General features: G+C 41.9%; 1 protein-coding gene across 2 annotated transcripts in view; it reads left to right on the forward strand.

The window, feature by feature from the left end:
* The window catches only part of STAC (SH3 and cysteine rich domain), a 102,115-nt gene extending 80,733 nt beyond the window's left edge, over positions 1–21,382 (forward strand). The window contains exons 9-11 of one of the 2 annotated variants that reach the window (XM_029243146.1): positions 11,511–11,562; positions 11,657–11,794; positions 19,652–21,022. In XM_029243146.1, the coding sequence (XP_029098979.1) occupies positions 11,511–11,562; positions 11,657–11,794; positions 19,652–19,750 (289 nt within the window). In that variant the 3' untranslated portion in view covers positions 19,751–21,022. Of the gene's footprint in view, positions 1–11,510; positions 11,563–11,656; positions 11,795–19,651 lie in introns of both variants that reach the window. The other variant, XM_029243147.1, reaches the window with a different exon arrangement.
* Positions 21,383–25,382: the final 4,000 nt, after the last annotated feature.

A 25,382-nucleotide genomic window follows, 5' to 3' on the forward strand; every position in this document is an offset into this window, starting at 1 on the left:
TTTTTTTTTTTTTTTTTTTTTTTTTTTTTCTGGCTTCGTTGGGTCTTCGTTGCTGCGCACAGGCTTTCTCTAGTTGCAGCGAGTGGGGGCTACTCTTCATTGCAGTGCACGGGCTTTTCATTGCGGTGGCTTCTCTTGTTGCAGAGCACGGGCTCTAGGCACATGGGCTTCAGTAGTTGTGGCACGCGGGCTTACAGTAGTTGTGGCTCACAGGCTTTAGAGCACAGGCTCAGTAGTTGGGGTGCACGGGCTTAGTTGCTCCGTGGCATGGGGGATCCTCCCGGACCAGGGCTCGAACCTGTGTCCCCTGCACTGGCAGGCGGCTTCTTAACCACTGCATCACCAGGGAAGCCCACACAATATATTTTAGATACCTTCTCTTCATAATTTGCATCATTTCACAGTATGTTTTATTTCCTGGTCTTCTGATCAATTACCCTAAAGATATATAGTAGAAAAAACACAGTTTAAGTTTCTGTCTCGCCTCTGAGCACATCCAAGGAGACTTTATCTAATTGGTCTGGTGATAAGGATGCTGTGACACCCTGTCCCTCATCTTCTGAGTAGGTTTTGTGGTTGCTGACATGACATGCTCTAGGTATGGAATTTCACCACTGATACACAAGTTGTGATGCCATCATGCAGGGCTCTCCAGACCGTTGCTGATGATTTGAGGCCTCATAACGTTAAAGAGGCACCCGGGTTCCTCTAAGTGTAATGAGCGTGTATAGTAGATAACTTTCTGTCATTAAGGGTCTTAGACAATTTCCACCAAAAACCCTTACTATCAGGTTTTTGAGGAGTCCTGAAAATTACACTTTATGGAATGCCAGCTTAATTCATGAGCAAAGCTTTTTAAAATGCTAGTTGAAATACAAACTGGAGAACCCCATTATAATCAGGACTGACTTCACTATCATGCTACACTGCCTTGTGAATTCACAAAGGTCATGTGTCAGTCATTCTGGCCAAGTGTGTATGCGTGTGACACATCACATATGCACATACACTCCCACACACTCACAGTCAGATACACACAAACTCACACACAGTCACACACTCACACACATACATGCGCACACTCAGATACACCTGCATTTTTACACACACATATTAGCAAAAGCTTGATAACCCATGCTTGGCCTTTTGATGAAAGTAAATCCTGCCCTCCACATTTACACTGTAACCAGCCTCATTACCCTCACTGCTTCTGGATTCAGAAGTCTGCAAAACATTCATAGAGATATCAGTTATTATTCACACCAATGCATCTTTTTAAAATCAATAAGAATAACTTTAGTGGCTTTGCCAAGTCGACATACCATTTAAATAATCAGCAGATGTAAAAAACTTTGAGTAAGCACAAACCCCTAAAACACGGTAGCGACTCTGAAATAAAAGATCTAGAATAAATAAAAGACTCTAAGGTTCAAATACATATTTTAGTGACCATGCCTATTCCAAAGAATCCATTTTGGTTTTCCACATCTAAATCATTTTCATTTTTATTATTTGTCCCCAGACAGATTTATATGATAATGGCTGTGTTTCATAAGGGGGAAAAAAAGAGAGGAAAATAATTCTTATGGGCCGAGAGGGGGAATGAGGAAACTGCTGTTCGAATATTATTAAATATTAAGGGAGATACAAATTAATTGCCACTCCATGTGTGTGTGTCAGAACACCTAAATTTGGGGGCCTTAAAAGAAAAACATATCTTCTTTTGTAACTCCAAGTTAGATTCCTGATTTAGAGTCTTGAGTTGCCAGATTCTTTCTTAGAAGCAGTGAGTCCTGGATTTTTCCATGGGTAAGTCTGAACAAAGCCAAGCAACCCATTGTCTCATTAGTCACAAGAACCTCTGGAGATGGGATGGCCTGAATTCACCTCTTCCTGATTTATTGAAAGCACCACTTAAAATCATGTTAAAAGGGATTTTAACCCTTGTATGGCTGTTTCCAGGATTTGTTTCATCTACCCACCACTCATCACGTGGTGAATGAGCATGTACTCTCTGCAGGGTGAACAGTTCGCAGGCCCTGTTCTCAAAGAGTTCCAGTGGCCATAAGGCTGAGAGCCCTAGACAAGAAAGTACCTCCAATGTGAGGTCTTGTGGGCGGGGATGTAGTCCAGGATGCTGCTACTGCACCTCAAGAAGGCATTGAAGCATCACCTAGGAAGAATCAGTGCTTCTGACCACATCATCCCACTGCAGATAGGATTGTGACCCAAAACTTAAAAGGAAGAGAGAAAGAAAACTAATATTTAGGGAGCATCTACTATGTATCAAGTTCTTTACAATACATCATTTCCTTTAATGTTAAAAAAAAAAAAGAAGGCATTGAAGCAGCCTTGGGAAGCCAGGGAAGGCTTTTCAAGGAGGTGACATCACAGCCTAGCCAAGGCTTCCAGATAGAGGGGACATGGGTGCCTGTGCAGCTTAGATAGTGAGCAGTCATTCTATTCTCTCTTTCCAGGGAGGAAAGGATAACGGAAGAATAAGTTAAACTATAGAACAAGAGAATTATTTTAAGAGGTGCCAAATGCGAGCCAATTGCAAACCCCATTACAAAAGAAGTGGAAATTCATCGCAGAAACATATTTAGATTCTTACCTTCCTCCCAGTCTAGCGAATGGACTAGGTGTCCAAGCATAGCAAATGGACACCTAGCTGTTTAGTTCATAGTCCAATGAGACAGTTTATGGTCCTTTACCCTTTTGAGGGGAGGGAGGGAGAACCAAGTCCAAGAACTCACAAGTAGAAAGTGGAGGCTCGGAGCAGTTACACAGGGAGGCTGATTCTCAGTCCACTTGTCTTTCTCCCACCCGAAACTTTCCATCCTACATTGACTGTGGTAGGTTTTCTCTCTGATAAGATTGACAATTTATATTAACCAACAGATTCAGATAATGCATTAATTTCTCCCATTTTGGCCACTCACATCACTGCTTATAAATCTATTTGGATTATTAAGCCTGTTTCAAAAGAACAGGAAGCTTGTGATCTATAGAGTGGGTTCATGAAAAGTCACTCCTGGTCAAGGACAATTTTTAAAAATTAAGATAAAATCACAGCTGTTATACAATTATAAAATGAGCACATGTCAGAAATTTAATTTGAATCATTAATGAATGAGAGAACCAGTACAAAGGAGAATTCACACAGCACCCATATATAGGCAATTAGGAGTGCTGATGTGAATTTACAAATAGATGCAAAACTGGTCGATATTCACAGTAGTAATTAACTACATTCTGCCAGACACAATTCACTTGCATTTCTATAGATAAGGATCATTTGCATTATTGCAGAGATGTGCAATAGCTCAAAGATATTGAAAGGGGGAGGTGACCCAGAAGGGCATACCACACAGGACACCAGATCAGTCATCGGTTTTGCCCATTTCAAAGTCTCCCAAATTGTCCCTGACAGCCCCTTGCATTCTTTTAACAAATCTGTGGGGTTATTCGAGCAAGTAGTATCTTACAGAGAAAATTATGGTTAGGATGGTTAAACCACGTGTTCCAATCCTTAAGAATCTCCTGGAGAAAGTTATTAAGATAGAGACTCCTGGCCTGCACCCAGGTCTAGAGAGTCAGATCCACTTGGAAATCTGTATGGTTAAGTATTTCTCTGGATTCTGATTACCTGCCAGATTTGAGAGCAACTGTGACCTATCGGATTTCTCCAAAGATGCGTAGTGTGCCAGTGGCCAACCCAAAATGCAGGTTTCCTGACCCTCAGCCAATGCTCAGTACACTGGTCTGCATTGGGGCTTTTTATTTGGTAATATGCTTCACTCTGTAAGGTTTTATAAACCCTCCATAAGAAAAGAAAAGGAGAGCCCTTGAGACAGGGTAAGACAAAATAAGACTCTCTTGATGTCTCGTTTCCATTCTCTAAGTACATTACTGCTTGGCAAATGCATCAACTTAATTAAAACTAAACGTAATTCTTATGTACCAATTTGATTTAAAAATCGTCTTCACAGTCACCAGGACATCAAAATGCAATTAAGGCTATTTGAGGAAAGTCTCTGGCGCATATTATGCTCTGATGCTGCACTATGTCAAGAAACCCAGATCTTCCTGAATGTCACTAATGTGTTTAGAAGCCTCCCTCTCACTCAAATGCCTTTTTCAATTAGGTTCTGGAGAGCGTGATCCATGACAGTTCAGGAACATTTACCAAATCCCATCCAAATGGCCCTTTAGCTGAATGCTTTTTCTCTGAGCTGGTCTCTGGACTTGAGAAGGTGCAGGCAGTCTTATGGATGCCAGGCTTAAGACAAAATCAAACTACAGAGTTCAGGAGTTCCTTGTTACCGATCCATGTGCTGAGACTATAAAAGGCCCCAGACCAGGATTATAGAAATTGAGAAATGGGTCTAGTGAAAAATTAAGCAGTAGATCTAAAATTAATGGGGCAGTTTGGCTGGCCCCTTTTTTATTCCCCTTGTCTTGGTTTCTCCAGGAGATCTGTTTGGGCCCAGTGACCATGGTTGATGTAAACTAGATTTGGGGGTCCTTTTTGCCTAATGAATGGGAAAGTGTTAAGAAATTTTTTTAAAAATCCCCAAATAGTTGCAGAGTAAAATGGGCAATTCCAAGGAGTTTTCACAAAGTTTGGGTGGTACAAGAAGCAGCCGGATCTAGTGGAGTTAGTGGTGGAATCAAACCTGCCTATAAGTGGTAAAGTCTCTCTTGACCTTCTTACTTGTGTGAAAATGCTACTGGTCACGCCCACTTCATTCAGTGAACATTGCCGTCCCCTCCAGGCTGTGTGGGAGCCCCTCAACCCTTCCATCATCTCCCCTGCAATCAGCCACCTGCGTGGTAGAATCCTCACTCCACCCCGGGCCCTGCCACACCTTTGTGGTCACTACCTGAGTCAAGGGGCAAAAGAGATGAGGGGTGGAGGCATAAAGAGAGGGAAACACTTTTCCAAAACTCTGAATCACATCAAACTTCAGTGTCGGAAGCCACTTAAGAGGTCAAAGGCTATCACATTAAGGAACTGTCCCTGCCAGAACCTAAGGGGACACTCATTTAAAAATACTGATTACTGGGGCTTCCCTGGTGGCACAGTGGTTGAGAGTCCGCCTGCCGGTGCAGGGGACACGGGTTCGTGCCCCGGTCCAGGAAGATCCCACATGCCGCGGAGCGGCTAGGCCCACGAGCTATGGCCGCTGAGCCTGCACGTCCGGAGCCTGTGCCCCGCAACGGGAGAGGCCACAACAGAGAGAGGCCCGCATACCGCAAAAAAAAAAAAAAAAAAAGTACTGATTACTAAATCTCATTTCCCAGTGAAAAATTGCATTTTTAGGAGGCAATTAAAATTTTTAAGCCTTTATTGTATTATCAGCCACAGTGCTGAAGACTTCCGCATATGCATTCTCATTTAATTCAGATAGCAATTTTGCCAAGTAAATGTAGCTCACTGTATAGAGATGGATATACAGATATAGATATAATGCATAGTTTGTAATTATGTAAATATAATTGAGGTAGCTGAGTCTCAGAGGCATGTATGTTTGCGATTTTTGTTTGGGGTCAATTCCACACATGTTTGTGCCCCTCGAGCATATTTCTTCTCAGTTAGCAATGGCACTATAAGTTACCAGTTTACATGTCTTTCCCCTTTGAGATCACCAACATCTTGATGGCAATAACTATGTCTTAACAACCATAATAGCCACCATCTCTTGTGGGCTTATCTAAACGTGCTTCACAAGTATTAACTCATTTAATCCTGAAAAAAATTGAGGTGGGTACAATTATTATCTTCACCTGACAGGTAAGAAAACTGATGCATAGAATAATCCTTTCATCTCTGTACCCTGAGTGCACGCCCAAGACCTAACGTGTCATAAGCATTCAAAAAATACTTGAATGCCATATAATTTCCTTCAGCTCAATAGACAAAGATGGAGGGATAAAGAAAGACAAATTTCCTTTGTTGTCCCAAATATTCAGTATATCCAAAACATTATGAAAGCAAAGAAGGCCCAGAGCATCCTGCCTTGTCCATGGGCTTCCCATAGGAGGGCCGAGCTGAGGTCTCAGGTTGTCTCAGACAGTGGAGAAGGTATTTCTTGGAAGCAGTGACCATCGGAAGGGTGTCAGTTATCTCCACCCCTAGGAATCTGTGCTCTATGTGGGGACTGGAGAGAGGCTGGATGGGGGGCCTCAGGACAGCTCACAACCCACCCTCCAGGAGCTCCCACCCATGAAAGACTCAACCATCTTCATAACACCTTGCAGAAGAGTTCCCTGTAGATGGCCAGGCTCGCTTGCATCATTCATACGCTCCACGTAAACTGTGCCCTCTGAGTCCCTGAAACCAGTTTACTTGATTGAGGGCGAGATGGGTTCTGTGTCCAAGTGGAAAATCGAGAAATGAGGGAGGCAGAGGACTTCTGGAAGTGACCCCAGATAGCAACCATCAGGCTCACATGCACATACACATAAACACACACACACACACACACAGAGAGAACTCTGTCCTCACCACGAAGCCATGATTCTGTAGTTAGCTTTGTTATTTTATTCCTGCTCCTATTGATAGCCCACAGTTCCCTCTTCATTTCAAGATGTTCCATGAATCAAGACATAACCAACCTGAAAATTTTCCTCTGGGTTTAAGACCAATTTTACTGAACAAACGAAAAGGCCAGCTGCAGTGTTCTGATCTGTCTGCTCCAAGTAGGAGGCTCATGCTTGTGTTGTGTCTGAAGAGCATTGTACTTTTTGTCAATGTATAAAATTCTGGGTTACAATACAGCAGAATTTTTACCTGAACTTAGGATGCTCTGATTGATTGAATTAAGCAAAAGTACGCTTTTTTCAGTATTTGGGAGCCTGATGAGTTCCTCTCCAAGATTTGGAAATATAGAGTTAAATTATAAAATCGATATATAATGGATCAGGAACATAAAGCCACCTGGAAGAGAGAAAATAGCTGTTAGACCAGAGCAGGACTTTCTTCTAACATGCCTGGAGTGTGATAATGTGAAATAAGAAAGAACTGTTTCATGGAAAGGGGCCTGGTCAGCCACAGAGGCATGAAACAGCTAGAGGCAGAGAGTCACGTGCTGGCAGTGTCCATCCTAGGACCAACCAAGGGAAGGAGAATTTTAAGCATTAGGCCTCCATTCCTCCAGGATCGATGGCAAGGCTCTTCCTATGTACAGCATGTAGGCAGAGTGTTGACTTAGTTCTTTGATGGCAGGACATGGCACTCTGACACCACAGGTAGGAGAAGAGAACTAAGTTGAGAACAGGTTAGAAGAGAACTCACAGTTGAGAGTAAAGGGCTGCCACACAGGGCCACACTGGCCGACCAGGGAGTCAGGGTAACAGCAGCTGGAGCTGTAGGGGCAGCTTATGTATGGTCAGCAGCTGGGATTAGTGAGGTTTCCCAGGCTTCCTGTGGGTTAGCTAATTTGAATAACTTCACAGGCTCCAGGGTGCAGAGGCTGTCCCTAGCTGTCTGGTACCTGGCCCCGGGGCATTTAGGGATGGGGCTGGTACATAGTGCCCCGGAGCATCCCAGCCTCATGAGGGAAGTGGTGTGGGTGTTGATTTAATCAGATGTTTAAGGAGGAACTGACAAATCTCTTGCCAGAGTTTCAAAACTGGTCAAGGCATATTTTTAAAAATAAATTAAAAATCTTATATTACACAGAGTGATTTTATCTTGCATGCCTACTCAGATCAACTGCCTGGAGCTCAGTGTGGGAAAGGATCTAAAGCAGCCTCAGTGGGGAAGAATGCTGGGAAGAGAAGAGAAAAATGCCAGGCAGAGGCAAGAGGGCAGTAGAAATCCCACAGGCCATATGTATGCTTGCCCAGATGTTAGAGAGTTGTTGTCTTGGATTCAAGTGCCACCCTAGAGCAAGATCCTCCCCAAACTGAAAAAGAGACATTAGCTGTCTCTGCCTGATTACTAGAGTATTTAAATAATATCATTAGGGGTCCACTCTTATTCTTTATGACTGCATCCTGTTTATTTCCTTCATATATATTTATTAGTTATATATACACATTCTATATTTATTAAAAGTTTAATTATGCATTTGCTTGTTATCTATCATTCTCACTAGAATATTAGCTCCAGTGAGGACTTTACTCACCAAAGTATACCCAGTGCCTAGTAAAATCACTCTTTCAGAGTCAGTGTTCTGTAATATCTGTTGAATGAGTGGGTAAACAAAACAACAAATGATAAAGGGATGAATGTAATTCTCCTCACTTACCAAGGAATTTTAGATGCTGGCAGTGCTCTTTTATAGGAAAAGACAGAAACTCCATCACACTATCAGGATGTCTAGTCTTTCTCATAAAATTATAGCTTGTATTCCAATGAGTGCCTTATCCTAATGTGTGGTTTAGTTAACATAGGTCATGGGCTCAGGGACTGTCCACATCTGGGCACGGTGAAGACTGACTCTCTAGACCATAAAAATAGAAGCTGGATTCAGGCAGCACTGTTTTACACCCTTAGGAAAAGTCACCTCTTCCAACCTTGATTCTCTACTTACAATTTCTACTGAACCATCAGCAAAGTCAATGTAGTTTAACATATGGTTTCTTAGGTTACTAGGCTAAATAAAATCTGCTGGAGCTAGAAGGACTTTTCTACATTGACTTTTATCCTTGCTGCTTAATTAAATCCCTCACCTGAGAAAAGAGTGATTTTCAGCCTTCTCACTTTCTGTGGCATCAGCATGATACTGTGACTGTTGAAATACCAAAATGCCCGTTGTGTTTAGTGCTTCGGGTGCAACAAGCCTGTTATATTTGGAATCCCCTAAGAAGATAGATATTAACTGAAAATTGAAAATGACAGCAGAGGAGATTGAACCAGAATAGCAAAAGGAGCACACAAATCTACTTCCCTTCTTGTTCCAATCCCTTAAAATGTCAGAAAATATATTTTTTAAAGAATACATCCATCATAGTACTAGAAAATAAGAAATAACACTATCAGAGACCAAAAAATCTTAGGAGTTTCCTGGGAGACTACAGCAAATAGAGGACAAGGCAGATGACCAGAGACCAAAGGATGCTCAGGAAAAAAACAAGTTTAAATGTAAGAGCACAAAAGAGACACTGAATTCACAACAGGTTCATTAAAGAGCATGATGGTGTCTTGGTGACTGAATTGTATTAATGGCCCCAATTCTTCACCAACCCTGTATCCATACCCTTTGCCATGAGACTTTACAGTTCCTCTCACTGCAGAGTTTCTTTGCCCAATAAAATGAGGCAGAAATGAAAATGTGTCAGTTCTGAGCCTAGGCCATAGAGGTCTTATGTGTTTTTCACATTTCCATTTGCTGCCCTGGCAATGCCATGAAAGTCCCAACTGACCTTCTGGGGTATGAGAAACATGGAATAAGGCAAAATCACCCCAGTCATCCCAGCCAGCAGCCAACACCCAAGAATGTGAATGAGTCTTTGAGGTTTGGGGGCTGTTTGTTACACAGCATTACCATAGCAATATATAACTGATACAGAGTCCCAACAGTGTTCATAACACCGTGTTACTACTTAGAATGAGAAATAGGCAGCAATGGTGTTTGACTCTAGAATTAAACCATTACCTGTACTCTAAAGAAAGGGAACCCTTGCCCAAGGAGGGCTCCTGTGTGGGCATGAAAGACTGAGAAAGAAAAAGAATTGTGTTGAGATAATTCTGGACCTTCAGAGCTTCTAGAGAGCAGGAGGGAAGGAAAAGATAGCTCTACTTGGAGGAAAATAATCTAACCTTCTCCCTCCCTGGGGTTAAGAAAGCCGCCCTTGTTTTAGCCATTGGGGTGGTGGTAGGAGGCTCCAGACTGCTTGTCTGCTATACTCTCAAGCATCCAAAGATGAGATGCGTCGACTGACACACCCTGCTCTCTTAAGCAGAGCCTGAAATTGACCCTCATACATTGCAGATACAGATGTATGTGATAGCAGAGAAACTTGCCCAGCGAGTCACACCCTCATATCCAGTCATGAATATAAAGAGACAGCCGAGAAACAGGTGTTGGAGAAAATACCTTGATAGGAAGGAGAAGTAAAGTAGTATGATAAAGAACAGGCTAACTAATCCTAGTGGAAACAAATCATTCAATAAAGGGGAGAAATATTGTTCTAAATATATAATAATATCCTCAGAAAGATCCATCATACTATTCCATCCATAACATAAAGTGACAAATGTTAAAAGGAAACTTTCAGAAAATAATACAGAATGCTTAGAAATTCAATTTTTTTTTAATTCTCAGTATTATAATAAATATTAGAAGAGACAAGCCCATTAAGCAATTAGGAAGATTAAATTGAGAAAAATTTTAGAACAGAGTTGTTCTTTTGGGGCGGGTAAGGGCTGTTATTGTTGTGTTTTTTGGCTGCATCGGGTCTTAGTTGCGGCATCCGGGATCTTTCCTTGCGGCACACGAGCTCTTCATTGCGGCGTGCGGGCTTCTCTCTAGTTGTGGCAGATTCTTTACCACTGGACCACCAGGGAAGTCCCAGAGTCTTTTTTTAAGACAGAAAATGTGTAAGAAAGACAAAAGATATAGATGATTGATCCAGCAGGTCCAACATGTGTTGCATAGAAATTCCAGGAAGAAAGAAGAGAGAAAAATGAATGGGAGAATACAGTGAAAAAAATAGACAAGATTTTCCCAAGTTGAAAAAGAGTACAATCTTCAGATTGTAAAAGTGTCATTAGGTGCAGAGAAGAAGGGATGAAAAGACACATACACACACACACACACATACGTGGATGTGAAAATCCAATGAGAAGTGGCAAATAATCACCATATCTACAACAATTCCAAGAGCAAAAACATTACGTAATTCTTCAGTTAAACCAAGTAATTCTTGATGAAGGATATAACAGACACACACACAAGTCTAAAACAAAATTCCAGATTATACCTACATAAAAGGTGGCAGACAAGGGAAGTGGAACTAAGTAAAAATGGTTTCAAGAAGGTACTGAGAAGACATAGCTGATAATAAAGATAATGCCTCATTCCAGATGTCATTAGTAAACAAAAGAAACAGCCAAATACATCTATATCTCTATATAAATGTCAGTGCATGAAAAAGGGTCCAGAAGGAGGCACAGGAAACCACTCACAGTGGTCACCTCTGGGCAATGGGAGGAGGATTATGGGGCAGAATATGAAGAAACTCCAGTTTTCATATTTTAGACTTCCAAATTTTAGAGTTTTTTTCAATGCAAAGATGATCATCTATGTATAATATAAAAATAAAGCTAAAGATTATTTTTAAAATACAGCACAGAAATTACACTTGCTTTCAGTATCTAACAAAGCTACTTTCATGGGTGGGAAGAACAGGTAAAAGTCATGTTTATTTTAGTCCTATTTATTGTAGGATTATTTGTGTAAGTGAAAAGCTACCACTTCTGACTTTAAAGGACCATCTTTTTCTCTTTCACCCCCTCTACTTCCCCACCCAACTCATTCATTCATTCTTCATTTTAGGCCAGGAGACATGATTACTCTCCTAGAGGACTCCAATGAAGACTGGTGGAAAGTAAGTATTGCTTTTTCTTGAAGAAAAGTCATTTGGTAAATATAATCACAATGAATGCTACAATTGTGGATGCATGCCTCCTTTTTCCTTTCAGGGGAAAATTCAAGACAGGATTGGCTTCTTTCCAGCCAACTTTGTTCAGAGAGTACAACAAAATGAGAAGATTTTTAAATGTGTTAGAACCTTCATTGGGTGTAAGGAACAGGGGCAGATAACACTGAAAGAGAATCAGGTGAGTAAAGCACACAAACACATACCAAGTATGACCAAAACGGAGTAACTCTTTTTTTTTTTTTTTTTTGCGGCACGCGGGCCTCTCACCGTTGTAGCCTCTCCTGTTGCGGAGCCTGTACGCGCAGGCTCAGCGGCCATGGCTCACGGGCCCAGCCGCTCCGCGGCATGTGGGATCTTCCCAGACCGGGGCACGAACCCGCGTCCCCTGCATCAGCAGGCGGACTCTCAACCACTGCGCCACCAGGGAAGCCCCAGAGTAACTCACTTTGACAAATAGCAGTACATGTAAGTCTGAATGAGTGGAGTCACAAGCGAAGTATTCACTTTGAGAGAAGATATTCTTAGTCCAATGATATTAGTATAGGAGGATCTAAACATGCAAAACCAAAGTGTTAGGAAGCTCACTTGCCTTCCCTGGGAACCAAACATATAGATTATATATTATTTATAGAGCTTATATACCTACATTTTTTTGAAGTTCTATACATGCCCTATAAATGAGGAAACAAAGGTTCATAGAGGTCAGGTACCTTGCTCAAGGGGCAAAAGCTTGGTAAGTGGCCAGGCTGGAACTTAAAGATAGGTCTGCAAGCTTCAAGTCAGTGCCTTCCACTGAGCCATGTGCCCTGGACAATGTGGAACAAACAGAATGTAAAGTGCCTTTTGCATAGTTTGGTTCCCCAGGAAGCAAGTGTCCTCAGGGCAAGTGTCCTAGGACCAGAAGGGCCCTTGGAAACAAATTCTTCCTCATACAGAAGCCCTACTGAGTCATTCTTGATTCCAGGCAATGGAATCACCCTTATCAGACTGAGACCCCATCTCTAATGCCATAAACATCCCACAAAGAAAATGGGACATTTCCTAGCTGGATTCCACACCAGTGTTTCAAACTTCTCCAGGATTACCCACTGTATCCTTCCTGTTACAAAATCTGGAAAGTCTTTTGAATGAAATACATTCGGGAAGGATGTTCACCTTTATTGGCAAAGCATTATTACATAATTTTGCTAGCTTGTTTGATTTTTTTTCTCAGAATAATCTTTTGCTTCCCCATTTGAGATTAAACATTGTTTTACGTTATTAAAATACAAATCAGTGAAAACAGAAGGCAAGTTAAAATTTGCTTAAGTTGATCAATTTCCAGAAGCAGAACAGCTGCTCAAAGACTTCTACCAATCCCTTGGCCGTATTCCCCCCGAAAAAAAATTTTTCTGGGAATGAGCTCACATTCTCCACTCTCATGGTTGAACTGACAACCTGCCGGGGTGGGGGTGAGACAAACAACCCACCATCTTTAATTAGACACGCTCGAGACACAACACAGCATTTTGGCCTGAACCTGGAACCGCATGAATCTACCCATAATTGTTTAGGAAAGGGCTATAACCCTGATATTTGTCTAGCCTGGTATTTCTAAGGTATGGTCTTTGCACCATGTGAATCAGAATCACCTGGGAGCTTGCTGAAAATGCAGATTTCTTTTTTTTTTTTAATTCATTTTATTTTTGGCTGTGTTGGGTCTTCGTTACTGCGCGCAGGCTTTCTCTAGTTGCGGCGAGCAGGGGCTACTCTTCGTTGCGGTGTGTGGACTTCTCATTGCAGTGGCTTCTCTTGTTGTGGAGCACAGGCTCTAGGCGCACGGGCTTCAGTAGTTGCAGCCCGCGGGCTCAGTAGTTGTGGCTCGCAGGCCCTAAAGCGCAGGCTCAGAAGTAGTGGTGCACAGGCTTAGTTGCTCCACGGCATGTGGGACCCTCCCAGTTCAGGGCTTGAACCCGTGTCCCCTACATTGGCAGGCGGATTCTTAACCACTGTGCCACCAGGGAAGTCCCTGAAAATGCAGATTTCTAACTCCATCCCACACCTGCTGAAGCAGAAACTTTCAGGGCAAAGGCAGGGAATCAGCCTTTTTTTACAGACGTCCCAGATGCTCCGATCAAAGCTAAGATTTGAGAATGACCTTCATTTCCATTTTTCACTTTTAAGCCCTATAGTAGTTCTTTGACAACTGAAGGCATTATTTTTTTTATTTTTTTGTGGTACTCAGGCCTCTCACTGTTGTGGCGTCTCCCGTTGTGGAGCACAGGCTCCAGATGCGCAGGCTCAGCAGACATGGTTCACAGGCCCAGCCGCTCCGCGGCATGTGGGAGTTTCCCGGACCGGGGCACAAACCCGTGTCCCCTGCATCGGCAGGCGGACTCTCAACCACTGCGCCACCAGGGAAGCCCTAAAGGCATTTTTATTTCCAATTACATATGGGTCAACAAAAAGCACTGAGATCTCTTTACTCCTATACAAATCTCTATTTTCGATCTTTGTCATCAATGTGGGTACCAATTTTTGGAAAATATCAGCCCCCTGAAAGAAAATTCCATTTAAAAAATCTATTATTGAGAAGAAATTTTAAATTTGTCTCCACTTTAGTGTCTCAAATTATTTTACGTGTAAAAGTTCAAAACATGCTTGTTGATTGAGGGGAGTCTAATGTAGTAGCAAAACACAGATTCCAGTATCATACAGAAATGGATCTGTATCCTGTGTGATTTTGACAAAGTCATCTCTGAAAGTCAATGTTCTCATCTGTAAAATTGGCATAGTAGCATCTGTCTCTTGACATGGAGGTGAAAGTTACATGTATCACCTGTGTAAAGCGTCAGCACAGTGCCTGACCACTGTGGGTGCTGAACGGGGTCATTACCCTTGCTGCCGTCATCATTCAGAGAAAAGCCTAACTGGGACATCCATCTACAGTGGCCAGTACCACCTAAAATTACCTAGTAAACATCAGAAAATAGCATGATATTTAAACTCTAAAAATATAAAGAGACAAATGGTCATTAGCAGGGAAGTAGAAGAAATTAAATCCTGAAAACAAATGTAATGCATCTCTTTGATGAAATTTCTGCCTCTGGGGTTAATTTGTCTCACAATTATTACATTACTTTTTCACAGAACTTTTGCTGCAGATAGAATTAAGTTATCTTTTTGTTGTGAACACACCTAGAGTTTGCATTGACACGAGTATGTTTTCTTCATTTTTGAAATTTAAAAACTATCCTTATTAAATCAACTTAAACACCATAAAACTATGTTTTAATTCATCCATAGTTCTGTCATCCTTAGAGAACTATTTTGATTCTTGTGTTCTATAAAAGCTTTAAAGAAAAATGGATAAATCATTTTTAGATTAATAAAACTAAAATGCTTTTATTGTGGAGAAAATTTGGACAATACCCTCAAAAATTACAAAGAAGAAAGTAAAGATCACAGGTAATTCAGCCATCAAGCAACTATCGACATAATTACTTTCATGTTATTTCCCACCAGACTTTTCTTCTAATTCTTATTTTGGTATCATATTATACTTAGTTTCCCAACTTTTTTTAAAACTTAGTTACTTAATGTTTATCAAAACACATGGTTTGGGCTTCCCTGGTGGCACAGTGGTTGAGAGTCCGCCTGCCGATGCAGGGGACACGAGTTCGTGCCCCGGTCCAGGAAGATCCCACATTCCGCGGAGCGGCTGGGCCCGTGAGCCAGGGCCGCTGAGCCTGCGCATCCGGAGTCTGTGCTCTGCAGCGGGAGAGGCCACAGCGGTAAGAGGCCCGCGTACCGCAAAAAAAAAACCAAAAAACCAAAAGCATGGTTTAGCAGTTGTATAACATATCATCATGTAGATCAGAGGTTGGGAAACTATAACCAATGGATCAGTCTGGCCCTGTTTTTGAAATACAGTTTATTAGAACACTGCTGCACTCATTCATCTATGTATTGCCTGCACTGCCTGCGGCTGCTTTCACACCGCAACAGCTGGGTTGAGTCATTGCAGTGGAGACCACGTGGCCTGCAAATGTTTCCTATTTAGTCCTTTACAGAAAAATTTTTCCAACCCCTAGTGTAGGTGTACAAGAATGTATTAAGTTTTCCTCTATGATTGGATATTCAGAGTTTTTAAAACTATTGTGGATAACTGCAATGAACACCTCTAAACCTAAATTGTTTTTTATAACTCTGATTACTTCTTTAGGATATGCTTTAGAATTTACAGGAAAACAGATAAACAATTTTTACAGTTCTTGATACATACTGCCAAATTGCCTCCCAAACATTTGTGCCAGTTTACACCCACATCAGCTGTTTATGAAAATATTCAGGTTACCACATCCTTGCCAGAACTGAACATTACTATTTTTTACATATTTGTATATCATGCAAAATGATATCTGTTGTTTTGATAAGTGAATAATATTTCATGTTAATCCTCATTTCCTGGATGCTTAGAGAGGTTGAAATTTTAACACATTTGTATTTCTTTTATGAATAATCTGTGTACTTTCTTGTTTTCTTACACTACTGAAAAAGTTTTCTATCCTTTAAAAATATTTACACCTGATCTATCATGTGTGGCCAACGATTCCCCCAGTTGGCCCTTTGCCTTTTGATCTTAATGCTTCTTCCTTCAGGAACTTAATAATGCTTCAGTTGAATCACCTCTGTTTTATCATATTTCCCTTATGGTTTTAATCTCTTTATTGCTTCCCACTTTATCACTTCACTTCTTCCTAGGAGAATGTTTCAAGATAGTCCCGCACTTCACTTTAATTTTCTGAAGTTTGATTCAAGCTTTCATAACTTCTAACATTGATCTTAATTTAGTGTTTATTTCCTTGTAGTATTTTCTTCTCAATCAGCCCGCTTTCCTCTACAGCAGGTTTTCTTTAAGTTAAGTAGGTTCCCACGTAAACCTAATGTAATCACAGGGATCCTTATAAGAGGCAGACAGGAGGGTCCTAGTCAGAGGAGATGTGACAGTAGAAGTAGAGAGGAATAAAGAGAGGGATTTGAAGATGCTGTGCTGCTGGCTTTGAAGATGCAGGAAGGGACCATGAGCCAAGGAATGCAGGTGGCCTCTAGAAGCTGAAGGTAAGGAAACAGATTCTCTCTTAGAGCCTCTGGAAGGAACACAGACCTAATGACACCCTGATTTGGGGACTCTGATCTCCAAGACTGTGAGATAATAAATTTGTGTTGTTTTAATCTACAAAATTGATGGTAATTTGTTATAGCCACCATAGGAAACAAATCCAGATTTGTTTGGATTTGTTTCCTATGTAAAAGCAAATTTGCAGATGTGATTTTATTGCAGGTTATGGACCACGTGACAGGGAGATAGCCTGGATTGTCTACATTGGCCAAATCTAATCATTTGTGCCCTTAAAAGCAGTGAAATGTAGCTGGCTGGAGAAAGAGAGATGCAGCAAAAGAGGGCAGAAGAGAGATGAGGCAGAAGGGCAGGTCAGAAAGAGATTAAGTGTGAGAAGGACTCAACCCACCCTTGTTGGATTTGAAGTTGTAGGAAGGGGCCACAAGTCAGGGAATTCAGGTGGCTTCTAGAAGCTGAGAATGACCCTTGGCTGACAGCCAGCAAGGAAACAGGGACCTCAGTCCTACAACTACAAGTAACTGAATTCGGCAACAACCTAAATGAGCCTGGAATTGGATTCTCTCCTAGAGAAATAGAAGAGAAAGAAAGGAATAGGACCCTACTGACTCCCTGATATTGGCCTTGTGAAACCCAGAGCAGAGAAAACTGGCCAAGCCCACCAGACATAGGATTTAGAGAACTGTGATATAATAGGTTGTGTTGTTGAAAGCCACTAATTTCTGGTAATTTATGACAGCAGAAGTGAACTAATACATATCTCAAGTCACAAAACTCCAATTGAGTCAACCGCAAAAGGTATATTTTACTCATATAAGATGTAAGGGCAGTTCTTGTATTCGTAATTCCGCAGCTTGATCCCATGATCGGAGAGGGATCTAGATTCCTCCACCCCTCTGTTCTGCTATGCTTGAAATGTTAGCCACCTCCCCTAGTGGTCACAGATGGCTGCAGCCACTCCAGGAATCCTTGCCAGAAAAAGAAAGAGATTTTCTTCCTAGTGCATCTCTTTTAAGAGGAAAGCAACTCTTCCCAGAAGTTTCCGAGCAGATATTCCATCCTGTTTCATTGGCTGGAACTGAGTCCCATGGGAACCACTAAGAATCATTAGCAAGGAGGGTAGAAACAGACTTGGACCAATTAGGATTTACCTGAGTCCTGCAGGGTTAAGGATAGACAACAGAACAGAAGTCCGGACTCTGCTGCATGGGAAGGGGGCAGTAATGACTGTTGATATCAACCAACAAGGTCTGCGTCATCTTTTAGGCTGGTAGATTTATCCTTGGTCCAGCAGCACAACTTGCTTCTGTCATCAGTTGAGCTCAGCTCCAAAGGTCTTATGGAAATTTCAGCTTCTGGAATGGCTGTCAGTCTGGGCGTTCAGTATTTTGACATTTCTTCCCCACCTCCAACTCCCTATCTTTTCACAGGTATTTTGAGGGGAAAACTGAGTCTAAGAATGCTAGGCAAAAAATCTTTTTAAATAAAATGACTGTTCTTCTGCTATAAGTGGCAGCATATTTAAATGTTAACGAGCTTGGAGGCAATGCAGGGGGAAACCTTAGACATTATTAGCATATGCGCTTCCGGAAGTGGGTTAGACTGAAGGACTTTAGCCAGATAGGACTAAAATGGAACTGAGCCAAGAGGGGCACTTAACCACCAGGTGGTAGATTTCTGAAACATGAATCAGATACCAGTCCATTGTGTGCCCCAAGCCTCAGGAGTCACAAATCAAGCTCTTTAAGTATCCTAATACTTAATCATAAAGCTCCTTATTCTGTGTAAAAGAAGAACCCGCTCTATTGGTTTCTGTTGGTGCCCTGCCTACATCCCCTTCACTAGGCATGTGCACCCATCTTCCAGTTGCTATGTCAGCGACTAACAACTCATAGCTGCCCCTTCTCCAGCGAATACCCCTTGGTGGAACAAAAGCTGCCTCACCACAGTTACGCTCTCACTCCGCAGGTCAGCAGCCAGTGACCAAGGAGTAATGTGGGGTCCAAAATGCCAGACCCCTTGCTTGAAAGTGGGTCAATCCTATGACACAGTTAACGCTACGGCGCCCGCTGTGGGATCAGGCTGAGGTTCACCTCCAGCTGAGACCACACCCTTGCCAGCTCCTTCTCCTGCCCCATCCTGCTTCCCTCATGTTCCACCTCCCGAGGGCACTCCCACAGCAAGTCACTTGCACAGGGATTCCTGTCTCAGGCTCTGTTTCTAGGCAGTCCAACCAAAGACAAAACTCACCACCCTTGGAAGCAGGTTCAGCAGGAGAAACTCAGCACGCTGACAGCCCTTCAGAACTGCTTCTCATTTACAGCTGGCCACAGCCACCCTTACACGCCCTTCAATGGCCTGTTAGTGGTGAATGACAAAATGCCCAAATGGATTTTAACCACCTCCTTTTTTAAGTCCAGCATAGGTGGTCTTACTCTGGAATATGCAAGATGATAGCATCTATTTTCTTGAGACCAAGAATGAAATAGCTTCCTTTGACTTCCTGACATTATATGTATAAACTTCCAGGCATATGACAGGAGCCTGCTAAATGGTAGCCATTATTTTGGATTTTAAAATAATATATTGAGGACTCATTGCGTGCCACATGCTAGGCTCTGTGATAAGCATTATCTCATTCTGTCCTCATAGGGACTCTTCAGGGGGACACGGAATCATCAATCCTGCTTTACTGATCCTCATTCGTAAAGCTGAATCTCAGAAAACATTCAACGCCTGGACCCAGGATGCTGCTTAATTTCTTATCAAATATTTTTCTCACCGAGCCTCGGTTTCCCTAAACCAGTCTCCCTTTTCCAATTTGGTGTTCCACTGACTTCAACCAGCGGTGACTCAAGCCGCGGGTTCTAGCTTCTTTCCTATTGACACGTTTCTTTTTTTCTTCCTTTTTTCCAGATCTGTGTGACTTCTGAAGAAGAACAAGACGGCTTTATCAGAGTCCTCAGTGGAAAGAAGAGAGGTCTGGTTCCCTTCGACGTTCTAGAAAACATCTGATTGCTGGCCCCTCCTCCTTTTGCAGTCGGCAAACTCACCTCACACTGTGTTAACCCAGAGGGGCTGCCGCGCTGACCCGCCACCCAGGAAACAGTGAGACAAGACTCAAGAATCTGAGACTGTGGGGGAACAGCCACAAGGCAGGAGGCGCATCCCACAGCACATCCAGGCTGCCCAAAGATGGGGGTGAGGCTGAGAGAGTCGGCCAGCAGAGCCGAGTAACCACCGCCATCCCCCAGGACTCAATTCCCTCCCTGTCCATGTGGTGTCAGTTAACCCACTGGAGGATGCTCCAGTCTGTGGAGTGGCCCCAGTTGAGGCTCAGATCCACGTAGCCAAGTGTGATTCTGGTTCCAGACCTTTGTCCCCAGTACCGACCAATCAGCATCATCACATCTAAGCCCCCAACAGTCTCTCTGCAGAGCATCAGGAAGCCCTACTTCCTAGCCCCCAGTACTCCCCACAAGCCCCTCACTGTGATCGAGCTGTCTCTCTGGCCTCCGAATAAGTCCTGGTGGCCTGCGTTAGATGTGAAGGATAAGTTGATGTGGCACCAACTGCAAAGACATGATCTGCCCCAAAATTGCTGTCAGGCAGTCCCTCCGGCTACTCTAGTTACTGACAAAGGTGACGGAGGCAGGATACGAGACATGGAAGGAAACAGTGGGCCCAGTGGGGTAAGGTGGGGCAAAGAGCTCTTAGTTATTGATGATTATACAGCCCTTTCAATTATGAAGCCCTTTCCCCAAGGAGATGGAGCTGGGGAAGTGAATGTGGAAAAAAGTCTCCATGAGTGCTTCATCTTCATTTGACATCCTCTGCCTGGGGATGGTTTCCCCTCCTGCCATCCTGTAGGACTCCCTTTTGAAGGGAGTTTGAGCCCACCTTGCAGGGAACCAGAAACATGGAGGAGAACTAAAAACAGCATCTTAAGAGAAAAGTAGCCAAATAGGAATCCATTCTTCTTTAGGGCAGAATATTATGCCCCAGCAGATATAAAGTGGAAAATAATCCTTAATGCTTCATCCCTCTGAAAACAGAGGAACTTGGGGCCTATTTAGCATCAACTAGAGGAATCTCTATTACTCTGTATTTGTACTAATGTTTACAAGAATGCAATATACTGTGATGCCTTCCTCCTCAAGCCTCCTCCTAGCATTCACATTTGCATCTTATCAGTCATTAATGCAGTTAAACTTGAATTCACAATGACCTTCGAATTAATGTCGGTTTGGTTTATTTTGTTACGGAGCAATAAAATCATTAGAACAATTGGTTTTTAAAAGACTTAAGTGGAGGCATCCTGTGCATGTAAGCATTATTTCCCAAACCAAAGCATCATTAGTCTCCGTTTATTTCTTCTGTTACTGCTCAGTGTGAAGTTGGGAGCTGAGATGGGATGGCTGCTGGTTTCACAGTAGTTTGGATGCCTTACTCTCGTTTTAAAGCCAGCATCCAGGATTTCCTCCCTCTCTGATACAACATGCAAAACTGAGTGTACAGAATCAAGATGGATTCTTCGAGAGCCAGGGTGGATAACATGACTGCCATTCCATAAAATGGAACACCAGAATACAAACACTCTTTGCCTCTAATTCAATATTCCATTTAATAAAGACAACACGATGGCTGGAAAGAGCATAGAAAACATGTGTGCTGATCTCTTCTTTCTGTTGGAATATCCACTGAAGCTTTCGGGTACAGTTTTGTTACATCCTATGCAAATTTAATCTGCATTTTAAAAACTCAGTTTTGGGCTTCCCTGGTGGCGCAGTGGTTGAGAATCTGCCTGCTAATGCAGGGGACACGGGTTCGAGCCCTGGTCTGGGAGGATCCCATATGCTGCGGAACAACTAGGCCCGTGAGCCACAACTACTGAGCCTGAGCGTCTGGAGCCTGTGCTCTGCAACAAGAGAGGCCGCAATAGTGAGAGGCCCGTGCACCGCGATGAAGAGTGGCCCCCGCTTGCCACAACTAGAGAAAGCCCTCGCACAAGAAACGAAGACCCGACACAGCAAAAATCAATAAATTAATTTTTTAAAAAAAAATCAGTTTTCCTTTCAAAGTTGAACAGAAAGAGGCTACGGTAGCCAGTCTCCAAGGTGATCCCCTCAACGATCCCTGCTTCCTGACATTCTTGACTTTGTTTAGGCCCCTCCCACACTGAATCTGTGCTGGTCTTATGTGGCCAGTAGACTGCAGCAGAAGTGCTTCTCCATGGTATCCGTGGCTAGGTGAAAAAAACTCCCTGAAGCTTCTGCCTTGATCTCTTGGAACACTCCCCCCTGGGAACCCTGAGCCGCCATGTAAGTTTATCTACGCTGAGGCCACAATGCTGGAGAGAAACCAGTGTGAGACCACACATTTCTGCAGCTGAGAACAACCCAGACATCACAGAGCAGCAATCATCTGGCTGAGCCATGCCCAAGTGTAAGATTTATGAGCAAGATAAATACGTTTTTTAAGTCACTAAGTTTGGGAGTAATTTGTTACACAAAAATAGATAACTGGAACAGGGACTTTGTAATTTGAGCCAGCGTTAGAAAGGAGAAAAAAAACTTTTCTGCACAATGTGGCCCATAAGTTTTTGCAAACATCAAGTATTGGCAGGAGGTTAACCCTCCAAATGCAAGATGTCTAGTGCTCCTTAAAGATCTGGAGTCATGCAGATAATCAGAGAAAAAAACAAGATGTTCCTTACAGCACAGATTGCCATGGATGCTTATACACACACACACACACGCAAACACACATACACAGATTTTAGGAGCCATCACTCTGTTTCTCCTCCTGCCTGTCTGCGGAAACGGCAAGGACAAAGATTGCTATGACCTACCAGAGTCTTTTTTTTTTTTTTTTATCTTTATACAGCAGGTTCTTATTAGTTATCTGTTTTATACATATTAGTCTATATATGTCAATCCCAATCTCCCAGTCATCCCACTCCCCCCAACTTTCCCCCGTTGGTGTCCATATGTTTGTTCTCTACATCTGTGTCTCTATTTCTGCCTTGCAAACCAGTTCCTTCTGTACCATTTTTCTAGATTCCACGTATGTGCATTAACATACGATATTTGTTTTTCTCTTTCTGACTTACTTCACTCTATATGACAGTCTCTAGATCCATCCACGTCTCTACAGATGACCCAATTTCGTTCCTTTTTGTGGCTGAGTAATATTCCATTGTATATATGTACCACGTCATTTTCCATTCGTCTGTCGATGGGCATTTACGTTGCTTCCATGACCTGGCTATTGTAAATAGTGCTTCAATGAACATTGGGGTGCATGTGTCTTTTTGAATTATGTTTTTCTCTGGGTATATGCCCAGTAATGGAATTGCTGGATCATATGGGAATTCTATTTTTAGTTTTTTAAGGAACCTCCATACTGTTCTCCATAGTTGCTGTGTCAATTTACATTCCCACTAACAGTGCAAGAGAGTTCCCTTTTCTCCACACCCTCTCCAGCATTTGTTGTTTGTAGATTTTCTGATGATGCCCATTCTAACTGGTGTGAGGTGATACCTCACTGTAGTTTTGATTTGCATTTCTCTAATAATTAGTGATGTTGAACAGCTTTTCATGTGCCCCTTGGCCATCTGTATGTCTTCTTTGGAGAAATGTCTATTTAGGTCTTCTGCCCATTTTTTGATTGGGTTTGTTTTTTTAACATTGAGCTGCATGAGCTATTTATATATTTTGGAGGTTAATTCTTTGTCCGTTGATTCATTTGCAAATGTTTTCTCCCATTCCAAGGGTTGTCTTTTCACCTTATTTACAGTTTCCTTTGCTGTGCAAAAGCTTTTAAGTTTCATTAGGTCTCATTTGTTTATTTTTGTTTTTATTTCCATTACTCTAGGAGGTGGGTCGAAAAATGATCTTGCTGTGATTTATATCAGAGTGTTCTTCCTATGTTTTCCTCTAAAAGTTTGGTAGTGTCCAGTCTTACATTTCGATCTTTAATCCATTTTGAGTTTATTTTTGTGTATGATGTTAGGGAGTGTTCTAATTTCATCCTTATACATGTAGCTGTCCATTTTTCCCAGCACCACTTATTAAAGAAACTGTCTTTTCTCCATTGTATATCCTTGCCTCCTTTGTCATAGATTAGTTTACCATAAGTGTGTGGGTTTATCTCTGGGCTTTCTATCCTGTTCCATTGATCTACATTTCTGTTTTTGTGCCAGTACCATATTGTCTTGATTACTATAGCTTTGTAGTGTAGTCTGAAGTCAGGGAGTCTGATTCCTCCAGCCCCGTTTCCCTCAAGATTGCTTTGGCTATTCAGGGTCTTTGCTTTGGCTATTCAGGGTCTTTTCTGTCTCCATACAAATTTTAAGATTTCTTTGTTCTAGTTCTGTAAAAAATGCCATTGGTAATTTGATAGGGATTGCATTGAACCTGTAGATTGCTTTGGGTAGTATAGTCATTTTCACAACATTGATTCTTCCAATGTAAGAACATGGTATATCTCTCCATCTGTTTGTGCCATCTTCAATTTCTTTCATCAGTGTCTTATAGTTTTCTGCATACAGGTCTTTTACCTCCTTAGGTAGGTTTATTCCTAGGTTCTCTTTGTTGCAGTGGTGAATGGGATTGTTTCATTAATTTCTCTTTCTGATCTTTCATTGTTAGTGTATAGGAAAGCAAGAAATTTCTGTGCATTAATTTTGTATCCTGCTACTTTACCAAATTCATTGATTAGCTCTAGTAGTTTTCTGGTGGCATCTTTAGGACTCTCTATGTATAGTATCATGTCATTTGCAAACAGTGACAGTTTTACTTCTTTTTCCAATTTGTATTCCTTTTATTTCTTTTTCTTCTCTGATTGCCATGGCTAGGAATTCCAAAGCTATGTTGAATAATAGTGGCAAGAGTGGACATCCTTGTCTTGTTCCTGATCTTAGAGGAAATGCTTTCAGTTTTTTTCTTGATGAGTCTAGCTAATGGTTGATCAATTTTGTTTATCTTCTCAAAGAACCAGCTTTTACTTTTATTGATCTTTGCTCTTGTTTTCTTTGTTTCTATTTCATTTATTTCTGCTCTGATCTTTATGATTTCTTTCCTTCTGCTAACTTTGGGTTTTGTTTGTTCTTCTTTCTCTAGTTCCTTTAGGTGCAAGCTTAGATTGTTTATTTTAGATTGTTCTTGTTTCTTGAGGTAGGATTGTATTGCTATAAACTTCCTTCTTAGAATTGCTTTTGCTGAATCCCATGGTTTTGGGTCATTGTATTTTCGCTATCATTTGTTTCTAGGTATTTTTTTTATCTCCTCTTTGATTTCTTCAGTGATCTCTTGGTTATTTAGTAATGTATTGTTTAGCCTCCATGTGTTTGTGGGTTTTATGGGTTTTTTTTTTCATCTCATAGTGTTGTGGTCAGAAAAGATGATTGATGTGATTTCAGTTTTCTTTGATTTACTGAGGCTTGATTTGTGCCCCAAGATGTGATCTATCCTGGAGAATGTTCCGTGTGCACTTGAGAAGAAAGTGTAATCTGCTGTTTTCAGAAGGAATGTCCTATAAATATCAATTAAATCTCTATCTGGTCTACTGTGTCATTTAAAGCTTGTGTTTCCTTATTTATTTTCATTTTGGATGATCTGTCCATTGGTGTAAGTGAGGTGTTAAA

The sequence above is a fragment of the Monodon monoceros genome, unplaced genomic scaffold (genome assembly GCF_005190385.1).
Source record: "Monodon monoceros isolate NGI ecotype Baffin Bay Population unplaced genomic scaffold, NGI_Narwhal_1 Super_Scaffold_3, whole genome shotgun sequence".
In the NCBI taxonomy this organism is placed as follows: domain Eukaryota; kingdom Metazoa; phylum Chordata; class Mammalia; order Artiodactyla; family Monodontidae; genus Monodon; species Monodon monoceros.